The following is a 20,426-nucleotide window of genomic DNA, read 5'->3' on the forward strand; positions in this document are numbered from 1 at the left end:
AACAACACTCCTAAATATCATCATGTTCAAAGGCACCCTCCTTGGGTTTTTGAAAATTCCCTGGCTGCTACTGGACACAGCCCCAATTTTTTACTTCTCACTTTCCTGCAACGGCAAGGACTCTAAGAAGTTTATCAGAACTGGTTTTCAAAAGTTATCAGAGGGCCTAGAGACTCTGAAAGAAGTGCAGTCTAGGTAGTTACCCTCAGTTAATTCTGTATTGCTTCTTCACTCTCTTTCAACACTGCCCTCAAACCTAAAATACAGTGTAATAAATATAAAAAGATTCCAAAGCATCAATAAATATAAAAAAATCTGTGGCATGGCACACTCCATAATATAGCTTCAAAAGCTGTTCACCATCATGCTCAGTTACAGCTGAAATAAAAGTCAACAAAGACTAAATAAGCTTATTACACCCAAGCACCATCCTCTCTAATTATCTCTCTCTATGTTAAATTAAACCACATGCAGTGTCCTAGATTAATTTTCAAAGATATTTTAAGCATGTGTTCAACGAAACTGCCTATACAAGTCTGGGCTGCTCAATGTTTTAAACTGGGCAATTTAAGAAAAGATAATATTTAAAATACAAAATTTAGAATTAGAAGGCATAGCTTAATTTCTGTCTGAACTTAGGAAGGAATTTTGTTCCTTGAGAAAATAATTTAGTCCCTTTGGGCATCAGTTGATTTATTTATTAATATTGTTATAATATTAACACCACAGCCTACACATCACAGGACTGCTGTGAAGAATAATCTTTATGTGAAAGCTACTGTAAACAGTATACTAAGTGTTATGTAACTATTCTTTTAACATAACATTCTTCAATATATTACTTTGATAAAAGTTTAAACTTTAACCAAACTCCTTCAATGAAAATATTTGTACAAGCATTAGCTCTCAAATTTACTGTATCTTAAGTCCTATCTCACCCATTTTAGAACTCTAACAACGAAATGTAAATCAAAATTGCATCTGTGGAAAACTGACAACAGAAATTTGAAATATCTTTCTATAAAAGTCTATCTTTTTTGTATTGCCTCTCATTATTCAAGGAACAGAATCAGTTACAAAATTAAAAGTTTACCCAACTCTGATATCTGCAGAGACACCTATCCAATGGAGTCACTGGTTTGTTTTCACTTTGAAATTCAAAGTGTATTTTGCGATACAGTATTGGAAGTATTACTTTTAAACTTAAAAAGAAAATGTTTTTACTGCATTATTCTCCTAAACTTAATTTTAATAGTACTTAATGATGATTTTTATTTACTTACCTTTATGACCTTTTGATCTACACATACAATATACTCATTTTTCACATATTAGGATTTGGGGGCTTTTTTTCTCCAAAGGTATCAGTCAAGCCAGTCTTTGACTAACCCTTTCCTACTCTGCAAACTCTGTACAGAGACTCTGGGGCTTAAATCAAAATAAAAGAATTGAGACACTTATCAAGGTCTGGCAATGCCCCCCTTTTAAGATCTAGACCCCCTCTAGGTCCTCTCCTAGTCTCCACTGCTACAGATTACCTGTACAACAGAACTCTCTCTCTCTTCTGTCATAGTCTAGGCTCTGCATGTTGGAAAGGCAACAAAGATTCTAGAGCTTGACCAGAAAATAAGTTCTTCCCATCCCAAGGGCCAACTTAGACCTAGCTTGGCTGAAGAGGTAGGACTGCGTATACATCTACTCTGGAGGCTGCCCTCCATAGTATTGCCTGAGGCAAAGAACCTCAGGCTCGTAAGATAACAGCCTAATTGTAAGGGCAGCCCAACTTCCATTCTCTCTACAATCTCTGGTCCTCTACCATCTCCAGCCTCTCCAGGATGTGACGAGCTTTTTTATTCCTTTACCAACCATCTTGCCCTCTACGTAGACACCATTGCCAGATTTACTCCTCTCTCTTTTCTCCCTTCACAATAGATGGCAAGTGGTCCTTCAACTAGCTATGTTTCAAGATCCTTTGTTACTGAATATTCTGTAAAAACTGTAGCAACTGACAAAAATAAGCAATTACTCAACCAAGTCTTCAACCAAATTATAAATAAGCAAGTAAATGATCTGTGCCTTCAAATATCTACGTTTTATCCTAAATCATTATGCACAGGGAACAGAACCTAAAAAATGTTCACTGCAAGCACTGGCAGCATCTATAAGTACGTTAATTCTATAGTGCAACGTTCAACATCAGTATTTCCGTCTGCTTTTCCTTTAAGTTTCCTTGCTCTTTACTCATAACAGCAGACACAGTAATCGCTACTCACCAGGCACTGTTCTAAGTGCTTCACAAGTATTAATTCATGCGATGCCCAGAACGAGTCTATAAAGTAGGTAATATTTATGATGCCTATTTACAAATGACAAAGCAGGCACAGAGAGGTTAAGTCAGTTGCCCAAATCTGCCCACAGCGGCACTGCCAAGATTGGAACAAATCATCTGGTTGAGTCTGCTTGTTAACGATTGTGGCTATACTGCCTCTCAAACCTTCATTACAGTACTTATACTAAAACTGCTTGCAAACCACCAGAGGGCACGGGTTGTGCTGGTCCTTTTCACAGCTACATCCCCACTACTGAGCAGTCATGGAAATCATTGTTGAATTTTTCACAGCTTTGTCTTCCACTCTAGACTGTGCTCCTTGAAGGACAAGGAAGAAACTGACACTGCATCTCATCCTTCAGGAGTGCCCAGCACCCAACTGAAAACAAATACTCAGAAATTCTTGCTCCAGACGGTCCAAAAGACTTGCTCAATATATGAATCTAATATTTACATAGTCTTGAACACAAATATAACAATAAGAAGGCCCTGTCTCGAGATAACATAATTGGGGCCACTTCTCCAACCCTAACCTTGCAAGAGATCAATAGCTGCGTTAAATAATATTTTAAATTTACTATTAGGAAGATAAGCGGGCCTATGGTTAAACATTAAATGAAATGTAAAAAGTGTCCTTCACTACATTAGTATGACTCCCTTTAAGATAGCTATTAAAAAACAAAGATTTAGCAATAGATAAGTTTGGATATTATAGAGAATTCATAGAGCAAATGTACTTCACAGGGTCTGGTTTTCCAAAGCCTTGCAGTTTCAAATATTGACCTCAAAAAGGACAGGAAATTTTCCCCATGCTATTGAGTCTCTGTTGCAAGATAAGAATTGTAACACAGCAAGGCTGCTGGTTCAAAGACAGACAGGTTACTAATTGATCTGTAAAGTTACTAAAAAGCTGCTGGAGGGAGAAGGAATGTTTGCTAAGTCAAGCCTTTGTTAGTGGATCACTTAATTGCCTAAGAGAATGTCACCTGCCTTGTTTTTACTGAATGTTACCAGCTTCTATTGTAAAAACTTTTAAAACTGTACTTAGCAAAACCCCACCTATGTCTCTTCCTGTAACTTCTTGGTCTGGAGAATAAATGCAGGAAGAGAACCCCAATTCGTGGTTAATTTCCCAAATGGAAGGATGCCTCATGCTTGAGGGTCCTGGGATATTAACCCCTCTCTGGGGCTTCTCACTGCTCAAAAGAGATGGGCTTTGAGTAATCTTTGGCAGCTCCGTCACCCAGGGGAAAAGGGATGACAAATCTGTGGGAGGCAAAGCAACAGGATATAACTTATTTACTTTAAAATTACTCTTTTTAGAGAATCTTTGTAAATCCTCCTTACTCAAAACAATCAGTAATCTAAAAGTTAATTTTAATTTGGCAAAGGGGAACCACATTAGACAATGATAAAGATTAATTACACAGTATTCAAAAGAACAATTTCAAACTGCAGCCATCTCTGAATTTTTGTTCTTACACAGGTATTAGCCACAGTCAATCTCAGCTTCCGGCAGGCTTACGCCCTAAATAGACCACAATTCTACAATGGTTAACTCAGAACAATTTCCTGGTCTCCTTATGAATCCCATGATCTACATTTAATACGTTTTGCACACTCCTCCCTTAAAATGCACTTCGAAACCTAGAAATTTTTTTTTATAGGTTACTATTTTGGAACAGAAATTATTTCGTTAACTGCAATTTGTGACTTCTTTCAATACAAACTTGCTTAATTCTCTTTGTCTTTTCTGTCATCGACCCAAAAACTATTTTCTGATGCATAGAAAAGCACATGTAAAATGAAAATTCCTTTCTAAATGCTAATTCCTTTTCCTCACCATTGGCAACAATGTCCCAAAGCTTGTGTTTACGTTTTTAAATAAAAGAATCAAGTCTTTAAAAACTTCAAAATTTCATAGGAAAGCTGCAATGTTAATATTTAAGGAGATCCGGGTGATTTTCGAAGATGTGCATTAAAGAAATATGCTCCCCTAAACCTAGTGATTGCTGCCAAGACCACACCTAACCCTCCCGTAATGTACAAATCAAATTGGGGGGCAATCTAAAAACTGCTAAGAGCTGCAAAGTAAAATTAGAGGTATCACCCTCCATACAATCCACAACGGGGCGAGTGGCCCAAGAAGACTGGCCAGGGCCAGGCCGGCCGCCAGGAGCACCGGAGGGCAACACACCTCCCTGCACAGCCCCTTCCTTCCTCAGGAGTGAGGGGGCGGTGGGCTAAACGCAAAGGGGAAAACACACCCCAATTCCCTTTCCAAATGTCACCCCCAGCGGGTTTTCCTTCCAACACAGACGGCTCAGTAACTCCCGAGCCGGGCAGGAGATCTGCGGGCGCTGGGGTGAGCGTGGGGCGGAAGCCGAACTTGGGCGGCACACGGGCGCCTCTCCCCGCGGGGCCCGGGCGCGACGTTTCCTCACGGAAGCGCCACTTCCCCCGAATCGCATCTCGGCCCGCCCGGGGCCGCCCTTGCTCGCCCGTCCCCTCCGCGGGCCGGGCCCAGGCCGCCGCCGCCCGCCCGCCCGCCCTGACCGCTGCCCCGTGCCACCGGGCGATGGCGAGGCCGCGCCACTCACATCCGTCCGCGTCCTCCTGCAGGTCCTCCTGGAGCAGCGAGAGGTCTGCGCCGAGAGAGAGAAGAAAGGCCCCATCAGCGCCCCCGGGGCCGACGCGACGCGCCCGCCGCCCGCCGCCCGCCCCCCGGCCCGGCGGCGCCTCCCCGCGCCGGGACCCCGCGCCGGCCTCGGCCCTGCCGCCGCTAGGGGCGGCGGGGGGCGGTTGGGCACGAGGAGGCGCCGCCGCCGCCGCAGCCCGCGGAACAGGGGGCCACGTACCCGCCATCTTGTGGTCGCCCCCTCCTCCTCGGTCTCCCGGGATCCGGGGCTACATGGAGCGGCGCGAGCCGGGGAGCCGGTGGACGCGCGCGGGAGGGGCGGCGAGGAGGAGGGCCGGGCGACGGGGGCGCGCGCGCGCGCGCGCAGGGCGGGCCGAGGGCCTGGGCCTGTCGCGGGTGGCGCGGCTCCCGGACGCCGGGCTCTTGACCTCGCCCGCCTCTCCGCGAGGCCCCGGGGCAGCCGGGCCTCCCGCCTCCCTCCTGCCCCGCGTCGGCCCGGCCCGGCGGCACGCGTTCACTCCCTCGGCCCGAGGTGCCCTCACGCCGAGCGCTACGGACGGGGGCGCTCAAGCGGCCGCCGGCCGGGACCTGCGGTGTGCGCCGGAACCCGGCCGGGGCCTCCCGCGGCCAGGCCGCTTTATTGGGTCACCGGCCTCGCCCACCGCCTCGTCGGCCGCAGCCTTACCGACGAGCGCGCCGCTCGCGGCCCCGCGCCCCCCAGGCGTGCACGTACGTCAGCGGCGATCCGAGACCGAGGGCGGCTCCGGAGCCCGGCGGGGCCGAGGGTCCCACCTCCGGTGCGAGGAAGCGCCGCCTCTCCCACCACCTGGGGCCCTCGCCAAGTGGCTGCTAACAAAGCCCAGAGCCCAGCTGGAGCGGAGTTGAGCGACAAAGTCATGCTTGCTCAGCCAGCTTTCCCACGCCCCACGGAGGCTTAGGCAGCCGATTATTGCCCCCCAGGTCCTGCTGAGCCCGAGCCGACGGCGCGGCAAAGTCACCAGCAGGAGCGTTGGCAAGCCTGGGGTCAAGTCCTGATGCTGCCGTTTGCTAACCGTTTCGTTAGTCGGCGTGGGACCCATTTGTAGGATGAAGGATGACACCTGCCTCTTGGGGTTATTGTGATTAAAGGAAGAATGTAAGGAACCTAGCGCGGTAGTTGATATCTAGGAGGTGCTTTGTGACGGTGCCTGTGATTAGTGCTTTTTGTTTGTTTTTGTTTTTAAAATAACTTTGCCACTCGTGCTCAACTGAAGTCTGTATAACAGATTTTATTATTCCCATTATTTTACATGAGTTAAGCGATTAGCTCAAGCTCCCAAGTATAAAGTGGGGTTAAACCCAAGTTTTCTAACTCCATTTCACTGTCCTATCTCCATGACTCTAGCCTACCTCCAACTCCACGCAGGGCCTCCAGAGTGGTAATCTCCTGAAATGAAGAACAAACCACGAACTGGTGTCACTTTGGGGGTCTGGTCTTTTAGAGAGGAGAGGGAATTCTAAACGATCAGCTTGTTCCTTTCTACATTGTAGACTTAACCAAGGACAATGTTTAATGCCATTTGATGCCATTAAGGAATTAGAGACTAAGGAATAAGATCCTCTGAAATTCATAAATCTGTGTAATAAAGTAGGTTCTACATAGCTATTCCAAAAATTCCTTCAGATATTACAAGATAGTATGTATTAAATTTCCTAATAACAAAAATCAGAACAGACTGTAACTCCAAGCATGTCTAATTTTTTCAAACATAGAACAATTAAAACTAAAGGCCAAACTTTTATGTCACATTACTCTCCTTCACTTGCAGAATGCCCTTATGTGAATTCAGCTGACACTAACTCAAAATAACAAGGAGTTAGAAATTCACAAACTATCAGCAGCAACCAGTCCCATTTGTCTTAAAACCATGAGAGTTCTGCCCTCTGTGCTGCTTGCCTTGTGGACGTCTACCACTTTGGCCATTCTGGGTAGAAGTTGGGAGAAAGAGCCAAATCAATCTCTGCAGCGACACAAAATCTGCAGAGTGCCATCTGTGCTTCAGCCACTGGGCATACGAAGACAAAAACTATCTTGATGGCCTACTGAGTAAAGTCAGACTTGCAATTCTCGGTAATCATGATGAAATAGAGGTTATATACTAAATGCTAGCATAGAATATAAAATGACTAACTCTGCCTTTGGTAGCTAGACCTCAGTAAGTTTTACTTTGATATTTGCTGGGATGGGCAACAAAGGATAAGAATGTGTATAATTTTTCCATATTGTTCAAGAACTGTACGTTTCATTATTATCTCAGCTGAAAAACACATTCCAAGAGGTCCCTTTAAGCCGTATGGTTTTTAAACATTTCAGTGAGGGTATCTTTATTCATGGTTCAGCACAAGTACATGTTTTTGGTTTTCTCTCGCTATTTCTTTCTCAAAGATAAGCTAAAGCGTTTTCTTACCCTATGTAGCCTGTGGATGCCAGAAGCTATGTTGTCAAGTGGCCAGAGCATAACACAAGGCCTAAATTCTTATTCTGTTCTGCCACTGAAATCTGTAAAATAAGGGAGTGTCACAGTCAATTTTTTAAAAGCATCATCTCTATGTGGCTACTAAGGCCTGAATTTTTAAGAATAAGTCCTCTTCCAAATGATAGTGAAAGCCTTGGAAATTAATGCACTTGGCTCTTCAAAGACAAACAAAAAATAACATGGGAAAAATATTGCTAGTAAACAAAAAACTGAAAGACCCACCTGTCATTGCTCGACACTATCCCATTTATCAATTTTTGTATTGGTGATGGAACCGTTTACTTTTTTCTTCAGAATGATCATTCCTGAAGCTGGAAGTATATAAAAGGCAGACCTATTAGTAATTGTTTTAAATGATTTTTTTAAAAAGAATAAATCTGAATATGGAGAAATAGTTATAAAAATGCTTTAAAAAAATTTTTTGACATCCATTTTCATTCATCTCTTGTGTTTTGGAACCAGGTTGATGAGGTGTCCCTCACAGACTGCCATTCCAGAGTAAGAAGAACAAATTTTTTAAAAAAATTAATTGCCAATCTTACATAAAGCCTCCTAGACACTTTTGTAAATTGTGTAAAGGTAAATATTTGTGTGAAATTTTTCTTCTCTATGCTTCTTCTAGCCCCTTTTGAAGCTCCATGTCAAGGTGACATTCCAAAATGTGAAATTGTAGCCTTTCATAGAGCTTTCATAAGTTTGGTTTTGTTTTTCAAAGACACTTGATCTCTTTATTCACATCAGCTAAAGATACATTTTCTCACACCATCCTAAAAAAAGAAAGAAGTGTGTGTGTGTGTGTCTGTGTGTGTGTGTGTGGGGGGGGGAATAGCTACAGAACTGAGCCCCGTCCAGAGTTATCCCTATTCAGGCTGTTCTTTCTCCATTCACAGGAGCTGAAGGCTGCACTAGAATGTAACAGAACGTCAGCTCTGTCCCATGGTCAGCCACAGGTCCAAGTTTCTCAGCACAGGCTTGTTCTGAATAAAATAGTGCATCCTGCTAGAACCACTACTGTAAACCGAGTATAAAGGAATATAAACCCTCTCTTTCTCATCTGCCATATTAAATACTCTAGTGCTTTTCACGGTACACCAGGTTAGTAGAGGCTAAAGGATTCTCCACTGAGGAATTCTGTAGTTATTCCAGCTGATGTACAACATCCTCTAAAATTTGTTCCACAATTTTAATTTCATCAGAAAAACTAAGATGTGTAAACAGTGAACATTAAATGGATTAAAACGGCAGTGCTAATTTTCTTTATAACTTTCTTTTTTTTTTTTTTTTTCTTTTTTGTGACCGGCACTTAGCCAGTGAGTGCACCGGCCATTCCTATATAGGATCCGAACTGTGGCGGGAGCGTCGCTGTGCTCCCAGCGCCGCACTCTCCCAAGTGTGCCACGGGCTCGGCCCTCTTTATATCTTTCTCTGAGAATTCAGAAAGCACTGCATGCAATCACATTCAAAACAGTGTAGAAAACAATGTCTGGCACAGAGTATGTGCTGAGGAAATGTGTATTATTCTGAATCCAATTGGATGAGTAAAGTTGAACCAGGAAAAGACTAGCAAACCACACATTCAAACCCAGATAAGATCAGTGGTTAAACCATGCCTTGACTCTAAGGTTCCCTCGCATTGATGCTGCTCTATGGTTCTGTGATTCAGAAGAAATTGCTTCCATTCTAAATTTACTTCTGTGTAACTCTTTGTAATAAAATTGTTTGTGTCCCTGGTCCTTGATTCCTTTGTTTGGTAAGAAAAATATCAGCACAGTGGCCCAATTAATTCATACACAAGATAGCTAGTACATTTTTAAACTTTTTATTCTGAAATAATTACAGATTTACAGGAAGTTGCAGAAAATGTACTGGGAGGCCTGTGTCCCCGTCACCCAGTTCTTGCCATGACAATATAGTGTATTTGAAACATTTTGGAGATAAATATGTCATGCATTATGCTAAGTGCTTTGATGTACTTTCTGATTTAATTCATAAAACAGCTCTGTGAAGTGGGTATCAATATCACAATTTTAAAAGTAAAGGAAACCAAAGCTCAAAAAGTGAAGTATATTGACAAAGGTTGGATAGCAAAGAGGGGAGTTAGAATTCAAATGTTAGAAACCTGATTTGAAATAATGGTAATAGAGTTTGTATATCATCACATTTGTGACTTGTTTTTACTCAAAATTGTCCCTCAGCCAATTTCTCTGTCATTGAGAGAGCCTCTGTCCTTCACCAGGTGTAGTCTTTGTATCATCCTTAATTCCATCAGGCCATCACTATTCCCTGCTGATGCTGTCATTGAAACATTTTGAGTCACCCTTTCACTCTTCTTCTCACCCCAAACCCTGACTAAGTTATTAACTACTTCAACACCATGCTGGCAACTTTCTAACTAGTCTTTTTTCAAGGTATTCTGACCAAAGATGCAAAAATCTTTCTTGTGTAGTATTTTGCTCATAACAATTCCGTGAAAATCCTGAGCATGTGCCCACCAAATGCTGTTGTCTTCTTCAGCTACAGTTTACCACCAGTTCACTCTTCCGTCTTAAGCCAAACTATCCTGGTAGACAATGTTAACTCAGGGGCCAACTCACTTCTCCCTCAAACCATGTGCTTGGTTTTTAGGAGGCTTTTTTGTTGTGTTTAGGGGCATTGTGTGTGGTGGTGGTGGTGGTGGGGATTCTACATCTTTGTAACATTTGTCCTTTTCTAATTTTTTCAATTGTAAAAATACCCGTTCTTGGAAAACCAGAAAAGTAGAAAATTAAAGAAAAAAATCTCCCCCCAAATTCGGATATTATACCTAAGAACATCAGTGTACCTTTACCTCCCTTTTTAAGCTTTCAAAGTCTTACGTAAAAATTTTTAGACAGCTTTATTGAGATATAAATCACATACTATAAAAGTTTACCCATTTAAAGTGTACATTTCAATGATCTTTAGAATATTCAGTTATGCAACCATCACATCTAATATAAGAACATTTTCATCACTCCCCCAAAGAACATGAAAAAATTAGCAATCACTCCTCATTGCCACCCCACACAGTGCCCGCCTCAGACAACCACTAGTCTACTTTCCATCTCTATGGATTTGCCAATTCTGGACATTCCATAAAAATGGATTTGTAAAATATGCTGTCTTTTGTGGCTGGTTATTTCACTTAGCATAATGTTTTCAAGGTTCATCTATGTGGTAGCATGTATCAGTATTTCATTCCTTTTTATTGATGAGTAATATTCCAGTGTGTAGATATGTCACATTTTATTTGTCCATTCATCAGTTGATGGACATTTGGGTTGTTTCCACTTTTTAGCTATTGTGAATAATGCTGCTATAAACATTCACGTACAAGTTTTTGTGTAAATGTATGCTTTCAGTTCTCTCAGGTATATACTGAGGAGTGGAATTGCGGCTAACTCTATCTTTAATATTTTAAAGAACCACCAACAGTTGTCCAAAGCAGCTGCACCATTTTGCATTCCCATGAGCAATATACGAGGCTTCCAATTTCTCCACATCTTTTTACACAAAATATGCCTCTTCCACAGTTAAGCGGTAATTATCCACAAATGACATGATTGTACATGTGGAAAGTGAAAAAATACACAAATAAACTATTAAAATTAAGAAGTAAATTTAGTAAAATCACCAGACACAAGATGAACTCTATATTTATTATATAAGTACTTAATAATTATAAATAGAATTTTAAAATATAATGGGTACTAGCCAGAGCAATCAGGCAAGAGAGAGAAATAAAGAGAAACCAAATTGGAAAAGACGAAGTCAAACTGTCCTTGTTTGCAGATGACATGGAAAAACCTAGAGACTCTACCAAAAAACTCCTAGAGCTGATAAATGAATTCAGTAGAGTTTCAGGACACAACATCAATATCCAAAAATCAGTTACATTTTTATACACCAACAACAAACTAGTAGAGAAAGAAATCAAGAAAGCAAGGCCATTTATAATAGCTATGAAAAAAATTAAATACCTAGGAATAAATTTAACTAAGGAGGTGAAAGATCTCTACAATGAGAACTACAAACCACTGCTGAAAGAAATTAAAGAGGACACAAAAAGATGGAAAGACATTCTATGTTCACGGATTGGAAAAATTAACAGTGTGAAAATGCCCGTACTACCCAAAGTGGTCTACAGATTCAGTGCAATCCCTATTAAAATAACAATGATATTCTTCACAGAAATAGAAAAAACAATCCTAAAATTCATATGGAACAACAGAAGACCCCAAATAGCCAAAGCAATCCTGAGCAGAAAAAATAAAGCCAGAGGTATTATACAGACTGGATTCAAATTATACTACAAAGCCATGATAACGAAAACAGCACGATACTAGCATAAAAACAGACACACAGACTATTGGAACAGAATAGAGAACCCAGAAACCAATCTATATACTTACAGCTAGCCAACTGATCTTTGAGAAAGGCACCAAGAACATACATTGGGGAAAGGATAGCTCAGAAAACTGTACATCCATAAAACTGGGCATCCATATGCAGACAAATGAAACTAGACCTGTATCTCTCATCATATACCAAAATCAACTCAAAATGGATTAAAGACTTAAATATAAGACCTGAAATTATAAAACTTCTGGAAGAAAACACAGGGGAAACACTTCATAAAGTAGGACTGGGCAAAGACTTTATGAATAAGACCTCAAAAGCAAAGGCAACAAAAGAAGAAATAAACAAATGGGATTATATCAAACTAAGAAAACTTCTGCATGGTAAACAATCAACAGAATGAAAAGACAACCTACAGAATGGAAGAAAATATTTGCAAACTATACATCCAACAAGGGATTGATATCCAGAATATACAAGGAACACAAACAACTCGACAGTAAAAAAACCAATCTGATTAAAAAATGAGCAAAGGAGCTGAACAGACATTTCTCAAAAGAAAACATGCAAATGGCCAACAGGTACATGAAAAAATGCTCAACATCACTAATCAACAGGGAAATGCAAGTCAAAACCACATTGAGATATCATCTCACCCCAGTTATACTGGCCATTATCAAAAAGACAAAGAATAACAGATGCTGGCGAGGATGTAGAGAAAGGGGAACCGTCCTATACTGTTGGTGGGACTGTAAATTACCGCATCCTTTATGAAAAATGGTATGGAGTTTCCTCAAACAACTATAGATAGAACTGCATATGATACAGCAATCCCACTGCTGGGTATATACCCATAGGAAAGGAAATCATCAGTTTGAAGGGACACCTGCACTCCCATGTTTATCACAGCTCTTTTTACAACAGTCAAGATGTGAAACCAACCGGAATGTCCTTTGATTGACAACTGGATAAGGAAAATATGGTGTATATATATATATATATATATATATATATATATATATATATATATATATATATACAATGGAATACTTTTCTGCCATAAAAATGAATGAAATTCTGCCATTCACAGCAACATGGATGAACTTGGAGAAAATTATGTTAAGTGAAATAAGCCAGGCACAGAAAGAGAAATACTACATGTCCTCGCTTATAAGTGGGAGCTAAAAAGTAAATAAATAAAATTTGAAAAGAAAGAAAGATACAACCATCACAATAATTCATTGAGCTTTCAAAAGGAGAGAACAGAACTGAGACCACCAGAGGTGGGAAAAGGGGCAGGGGTGGGGGGTTAGCCAGAAACTGGTAAAGGGCTACAAAAATGATTACATCATATAATGTTGAATATACTATCCCGATCTGAGCATCACATATTGCACACAGGTATTGATACTCAACTCTGTACCCCACAGATGTGTACAATCAACTATGTTTCAACAAATGTTTAAAAAATGCACTAATTTTAATTAACTACTATTTCAGCCACATACTTTTTAATTTATTCACACTATAAATATGATTTATTCTGTAAGTTTGGTATTTTAGAAAGCATTGTCTTGCATTATTAAATACTACTTTTAAAAAGTAGACCAATAAAACAAAATGGAGAGTCTAGAAACAGGCCCCCACATATGAGGATACATGATTTATGGCAACAGTAGCACTGTAGGGCTGTAGAGAAAGCCCATGCCAGGTCACCTGGAGTGCCACGTGAGAAAAACAGTTGGGTCCCTACTTCACTGTGTACACAGAAACCAATTCCAGATGAATGGGAAGACAAACATGAAAGGTCAAACAATATAGCTAGCTACAAAAGATGACGTAGGAGAGTATCTCCTTGGCCTCAGGATAGGGAACGATTTCTTAAATAGACACATAACCCTGACCATGAAGGAAAAGATAAATCGGATGATATTAAAATTAAGTTCTGTTATCCAAAGACACTATCAAGAGAGTGAAAACACAAGCTATAAAGCTGAAGATATTTCAACACACATAACTAAAAAATGTTTTATATTCTGAATACGCAGCTACAAATCAATAAGGAAAAGACAGACAACCCAATAGGCACATGGGCAATATGGATAAGAAAGAACGGCCTCTTCCAGAAAAGCTTGTGGCATGAAATATAAGCAGCACCAGCGCCTAGGAATTTCAAACACTCTGAGTTTTTGGAGGAGGAGAAGTGGGGGGCGGGGGCGGTGAATAGAAAAAGGAAGTGTTATCTGACTTAATGTGATTACTTAATAATTATTTTGCTCTTTGCAACAGTGCTCTGTGACTTTGTCTTTCCCCAGGGAAATCAGAGAAGCCAGTGTGCACCTCTCTCTTATTCCTGCCACTGGTTCTCACTTACCCTTTCCCTCAGCTGCAAGGTTTAGGATTCTCAGTCTCCCCCTACACCTCCAGCTCCAGGGGTAGAAACCACTGGTGAACTGGGACTACTGCAGCATTCTGGTTAAATAAAAGGTACTTGGTCCCCAAACCTGAAACTTGAGGGAAAAGGAAACCCTTGATGCCAGTCATGTGACAGTCGCCCCATCTCCATGTGCGATGGAGTGAGCAGAGGCCTGGGGGCTGGAACCAGGTGGCTACTCCGAACCTTGGCTTTGCTGCTTCAGATCCGTGGACTTTGAGCAACGCTTTACCTCTGTCTGATCTGCTCTCCATATTTGTGAAAGGGAAATATCAAAGGGGCCTTTGTGGTGGGTTGTTGTGAGGACCATAGGAAGTCAGAGACAGGGTACAGTGCTGTAAGCGCTGAGACAGGGTACAGTGCTGTAAGCGCTGAGACAGGGTGCAGTACTGTAAGCGCTGAGACAGGGTACAGTGCATGGTAAGAACTCAGTGAGTGTGTTAGCCCGTTTTCTATCACTGAGAATGGGATATCTGACAGGGGGTAATTTTTAAAGAAACATAATTTATTTCTTACAGCTTTGGAGTCTGGGAAGTCCAAGGTCCAGGGAGCACATCTGGTGAGGGCCTTCTTCTGGGTGGAAACTCTCTGCAGAGTCCCTAGGCAGCACAAGACTTCACACGATGAGGGCTGAGCAGGAGTGTTTCTTACGGCTCTCCTTGTAAAGCCACCAGTCCACACCTTGATAACCCATTAATCCATTGACCCATAATCCATGAATGGGTTACTTCATTCATAGGAGCATAGTCCTCACAATCCAATCACCTCCCAAAGGCCCTACCTTTCAAATACCATAGTCGGATTTTCCACCCTACTAACAGTGTTAGAATCAGGATCAAGTTTCCAACACATGAACTGTTGAGGGACACATTCAAACCACAGCAATACATAAACTCAATAGAAAACTCATTAAATAATTATTCATTCTGAGCATCCAAAATTACTGATATAAGGAGCAATGTTAGTAGAATTAGCCAAATTCCAATTAACTTTGTCACCGATTGCTTTCTGTTTTTAGCTGTCACTGCTGTTTAGTAAATGGAAATGATGTGGTCCCCCAAATTTAATGGTGCTTAGGATGAACTGGAATTTACAGGGTTACAATACTCTCATTTCTATCTTTCTACCATTTTAGAAATAAAATAAGGCATATAATATTAGGGATGTAATGGCATTTATCTTCGAACTTTGAGTTCAGTCAAAAATATGCTTAAAGTTTTAGTGGGTTTTTTTTTCATTATATATATCTGTGGGGTACAGAATTGAATGTCAATATACGTGGACGATATGTGGTGATCAAATCAGGATAATGAGTATACTCACGTTTACAAAACATAATCAATCTCTGTGACCTTTAACTAGTTTCTCTCCAACCCTTTTCCCCCTCGCCCCCTTTCCCACCTCTAATAACCACAGTTCTGTTCTCTCTTTTTAATTTTTGTTTTGACTTCAGCTTTCAGAAGGCCAAATAGCTCATTGCTTGCTTCAACATTATTTCCAGGATCCCTGAGATTATGCTGCTCCATGATCATGTGAGGGCACAAGTTACCATTGTATCTAATCAGGGTGAGATGTCAGTAACAGCAACGACCATCGCATGGATTTATTATTAATATCTGAAGATACCTTTTCAAATATAATTGAGCATTCTAAATACAACTTGGAGTAAAATATCCTCTGGTGCTTCTTATGTTGAAATGCTGTCAGTTGAAGCTCTACATAAGTTTGTATCTAAAATTGCCAGGAAAAGTTCTGCAACATTAATAAATATTGTGAAAGGTGTTATTTTAAATAGTGCTACAGATAGTTTTAGAAAGAACATTATATAGTTTTAGAGCCAATAAATTTTTACAAAAATTTAATTACTAACATAAAGTAATATAATAGTGGATATAACATGATTTCAAGCTTCTCAGAATTATTTGTTGTACTTGCATTTCTATAATTAAACAAAAATAAACTGTGATAACTATATTGATTCTAAGTTTTAAAAATTCCCTTTAAGCCAAGAGTCTTTCAAAGAAGGTCCTATTTGAAAATTCTCTACATCTCATGAGAGTGAGACATTAAAAGTATAATGTCAACTTCGTCATCTCAGTTTCACGACGAGGAAAAAAGCTCTAAAACAACGTATAATAAATCCATAATGAACTGTCTTTAATCCACATAGATACACTAAAAAATATAAGCATTAAGGAAAAAAAGAATTGTTGGAGAAAAATTAGGTATCCTAATATTTTGTCCTTTCTAATAAACTTAAAAAATACAGATGCCACAAAAATACTACCTTGTAGATTTAAGTCCATAGAAACTAAACGATAAAATAAAAAGCTTGTCAAAATGTTTGCTATGTTCTGTCAACCATTTTTTCATAGTTGAAGATAAAAGATACTTTTATCCCCATAGGATTCCCCATCTATGAATCCTAGATGCACAGATCCTTCAAGAAAATATGGTACTAAAACCATTTTCCTGAATTATATTCTATTATGCACAAAAGATTAGTGCCCATGTCCAATGTGCTCATGGCAATTTAGTCTTACGAATGTGTGCTCGAACAACTGCAGAGAGGTGTCACAGCTGACAACATTGACGAATTTTGTTCCTACACTACACTGCTAAACTTTAAAACACTGGTTGCTAATACATAATTATAATTGTAATTAAATTTTTTTATAACACTCCGTTTGTTTTTGTACTCCAGATATTCAATCTATGATGGTGATATTCAACTTCTACTTCAGCACTGTCTGAATCTGGATCTCTCCCAGCTTTGGCTAAATTTGTTGTTAAGATTTGACCATTTGGCATTTGGCCATGATATGTATTCAGTGTACTGCTCAAATAGTACATATATATGATTTTTACATATTTGATATACATGTTGAATAAAAATAGTACTGATATGTACATTCACATGCATGTTACATGACTTATCTACAGTTTCTATTTTTCCTCAACATCCCCCAAATCAGTGTGCGCTGATAAAGGACACTATCCTGTGTTCAGATGAAAATATTTTTTATAAATATTAAGAACTAAAGGATGGAAGTTCCCTTGCATGATAGCAAAAATTATCTTTTATTTTAAATGGGTAATGGACTGGAGTTGACATTTCTCCCAAGAAGATATACAAACAGCCAACAAGCACATGAAAAGATGTTCAATACCACCAATTATTACGGAAATACACATCAAAACCACAATGAGATACCACTCCATACCCATCAGGATGGCTCTTACAACAAACAAGTAAACAATCTCAGGTGCTGGCAAAGGTGTGGCAACACTGCAGCTCCTGTGCATTGCCGGTGGGAATATCCAGCCAGGACCCCTGCGGAAGACAGCATGCGGTTCCTCCAACAATGAAACAGAGACTCGCCATGTGATGCAGCAATTCCACCTCTGGGTACATACCCAGAAGAACTGAAAGGAAGGAGTCAAACAGATATTTGTATACGCATGTTCATAGCAGTATCATTCACAACAGCCAAAAGGGGAAAACAACCCAATTGCCTGTTGTTGGATAAATGGAGAAACAAAATGTGCTAGATGCAAGGGTGCCTCAAAAGGTTAGTGGGTAATATGAATCTTTCCATGAACTTTTTGAAGTACCTTTGCACATGCAATGGATTATTATTCAGCCTTAAAAAAGAAGGAAACTCTGACACATGCTACAACATGGATGAAACTTGAAGACATTAGGCTAGCAAGCCAGAAACAGAAGACAAATATTTTGATTTTGTTTATATGAGGTCCCTAGAGTAGTCAAATTCATAAGGACGGAAAGTAGAATGGCGGCTGCCACAGGCCGAGGGCAGGGGTAAGCAGTGTTCCATGAGCACGGAGTTTGGGTTTGGAAGGATGAAAGTGCTCTGGATATGGATGGCAGTGATGGCTCCACAACACGGTACTTAACGCCACTGAACTTGACATTTAAAAATGGCTAAAATGGTAAATTTTATGTTTTATATACATATATATTACCACGACAAAAGTTATTTCACATTTAAAAAATTTATAGGTAGTGAATGTTTGGCTGCAGTGGACAGGGTAAGAACAAGGAGTAAAAGGGGACGAGAACACAGATCAAGGCACTGTGACTTTGGACAAAAGCATTCTCCCAGGCACCAGCAGGATGTGGGGGAAAAAGGAGTCTCCTTGCAGGCTCTTCAGGCCCACAGCAGCCCAGCACTAGTCAGTGACCAGGGCCCAGGAACTGGATCCAGCTAGGACAAGCACGCTATGAGGACCTTAGGTGGTCCAAGGCCAGGACGTCTGGTGGGGTGGGAGGGTGTATCCATACCAGAGACTTCAAGGGGGATCCCAAGGTCCAAAACCAAGCCACACATCAGTGCCGAGACCAGCTGGGCCTTAACTGGATCAAGGGTGAGAGGGAGTTAAATCAGGAACTGGCTGGGACATAGACTGAAATGGTAACAAGCCTGACCACGTCTGTGGTTTATGTCAATGTGTTATTTCCTTAATTCTAGAGTACAGCAGGGGTGCTGTGAGGGAAAGGGGCTCACCAAGGGGTCCGATATCAGGTGTGCCTGAAGGGCTGCTTCCCATGAGCTGCCGTCCTGTACTTAGATACGGCCCATCTTAGTGATGGACGGGGCTGCTCATGTCAATCCCACTGGACAAGTGCATAGAGTGCCTAACACCCGCCGGCACATGACTGTCTGTGCAATCAGTGCATTGAGGGAGCCATGCTGGGCTGAAGCCTCTTTGGATCTCACCACATGAAAGCTTGAAGCTGGGCTGGCCGGTTAGCTCAGTTGGTTAGAGCACAGCCTTGTAACACCAAGGTCAAGGGTTCAGATCTCCCGACCGGCCAGCTGCCCCCCAACCTCCCCCCAAAAGAAAGAAAGCTTGAAGCTGGGCCCCTCCAGATACATGAATTCCTCCAGGCCCAGTCTCCCATCCTCTGTGTGACACTTCACCGCCACCTGGCCTCCCTAGTCTGCATCCCCTTAGCTTGTACCTGGTGTCTCTCTCTGGCCCAGCTCCAGGTAGGTGATCCATTGGTCAGTCTCGGTGACTTTGCAAGTCAGCTCTCAAGGATGCTGTGTCTTGGGTCTATGGGAGGGTTTAGCATCAATCTTTTTGTTAAATAGCACCAATGCTCACTGGAGACGCTAGAGGGAAATAAAACTGTACCTTTTTCTCAATTTGTTTTCAGGAAGTTCTGGCCTCCAATGGAGACAAATGTCCAAGGAACAAGGCTTATTACATAACTACTATTCATTCATGAAGGAAAAATATTCATTGAGTGCCTTCTCTATGCTCCAGCATTAGGATTCTGTCTGGGAAAGTGCTCAAGGAGCTCACAGTCTAGAGAAATAAAGTAAAACAACCATAATGAAACGCGTTAAGTGCTCACACGGAAGGAAGCAGAGGGTGCCTGGGAACATGCAGGGTGAATCCAAAAAGACTGGGCTGACAGAACACTTGGTCGGAGGTCCTGCGAGAAGCATGCTCCGAGGGCAGCGCCTGTGGCCACGCTCCCGGGAGTTGTCATTTGTGAATGCTGAGCACCTAGTAGCAGGTGTCAGCTGGCTGTGTCCACCCTACGCAAGGGGAATGGAACTGGGGGCAGGGGTTCAGCACTTGCCCCGGCTGTGTGCAGGTGGGGAGGTTTATGGGCACAACGCATCAAAGATAAGTGACCTGTCCCACTACCATCCCTTCGTTGGCCCCTAAGTGACCCAAAGTCTGGCCTCCAGCTCCCTACCCTCTGTGCCCCAGCCCTAGGTCAGCTTAAGCACAGTTTCTGGAGACTAGTGAGCCTACCACTGTTGGTCACTTCATCCTGCAGCTTTCTCATGAGATTCTCCTGAAACTCCCGGGGTCAGTGTCCTTAGTAACTGAAAAACTGTGCACTAATGAGGCAAGGACTGTGGTTGGCCCCATTTTGTAGATGAGGAAAACTGAAGCAGAGAAACCACACCTGACTAGCCTAGGGCCTTGTTGGTCATATTATCTGTATCCCGAAGTGCAGCTGGAATTGGGAACTTCTCCAGAAGATTCTTGTCTGGCTGCCTAAAGGAAATGTCCTATCCTTCTGCCTCTCCCAACAACAAGGCACTGAAAATACCAACCTTTCAGGTTCCCCACAAATTACAAGCT

The 20,426-nt window shown here is 41.5% G+C and overlaps 1 protein-coding gene across 2 annotated transcripts in view; it reads right to left on the bottom strand.

The window, feature by feature from the left end:
- Positions 1-5,280, bottom strand: part of PPP4R1 (protein phosphatase 4 regulatory subunit 1) — a 70,542-nt gene extending 65,262 nt beyond the window's left edge. For both annotated transcript variants that reach the window (XM_063076978.1, XM_063076977.1), the window contains exons 1-2: positions 5,188-5,280; positions 4,930-4,974 (exon numbers count right to left, since the gene is read on the bottom strand). In XM_063076978.1, the coding sequence (XP_062933048.1) occupies positions 4,930-4,974; positions 5,188-5,194 (52 nt within the window). In that variant the 5' untranslated portion in view covers positions 5,195-5,280. The remainder of the gene's footprint in view (positions 1-4,929; positions 4,975-5,187) is intronic.
- Between the last annotated feature and the right edge of the window lie 15,146 nt (positions 5,281-20,426).

The sequence above is a fragment of the Cynocephalus volans genome, chromosome 13 (assembly GCF_027409185.1).
Source record: "Cynocephalus volans isolate mCynVol1 chromosome 13, mCynVol1.pri, whole genome shotgun sequence".
Taxonomy (NCBI): Eukaryota; Metazoa; Chordata; class Mammalia; order Dermoptera; family Cynocephalidae; genus Cynocephalus; species Cynocephalus volans.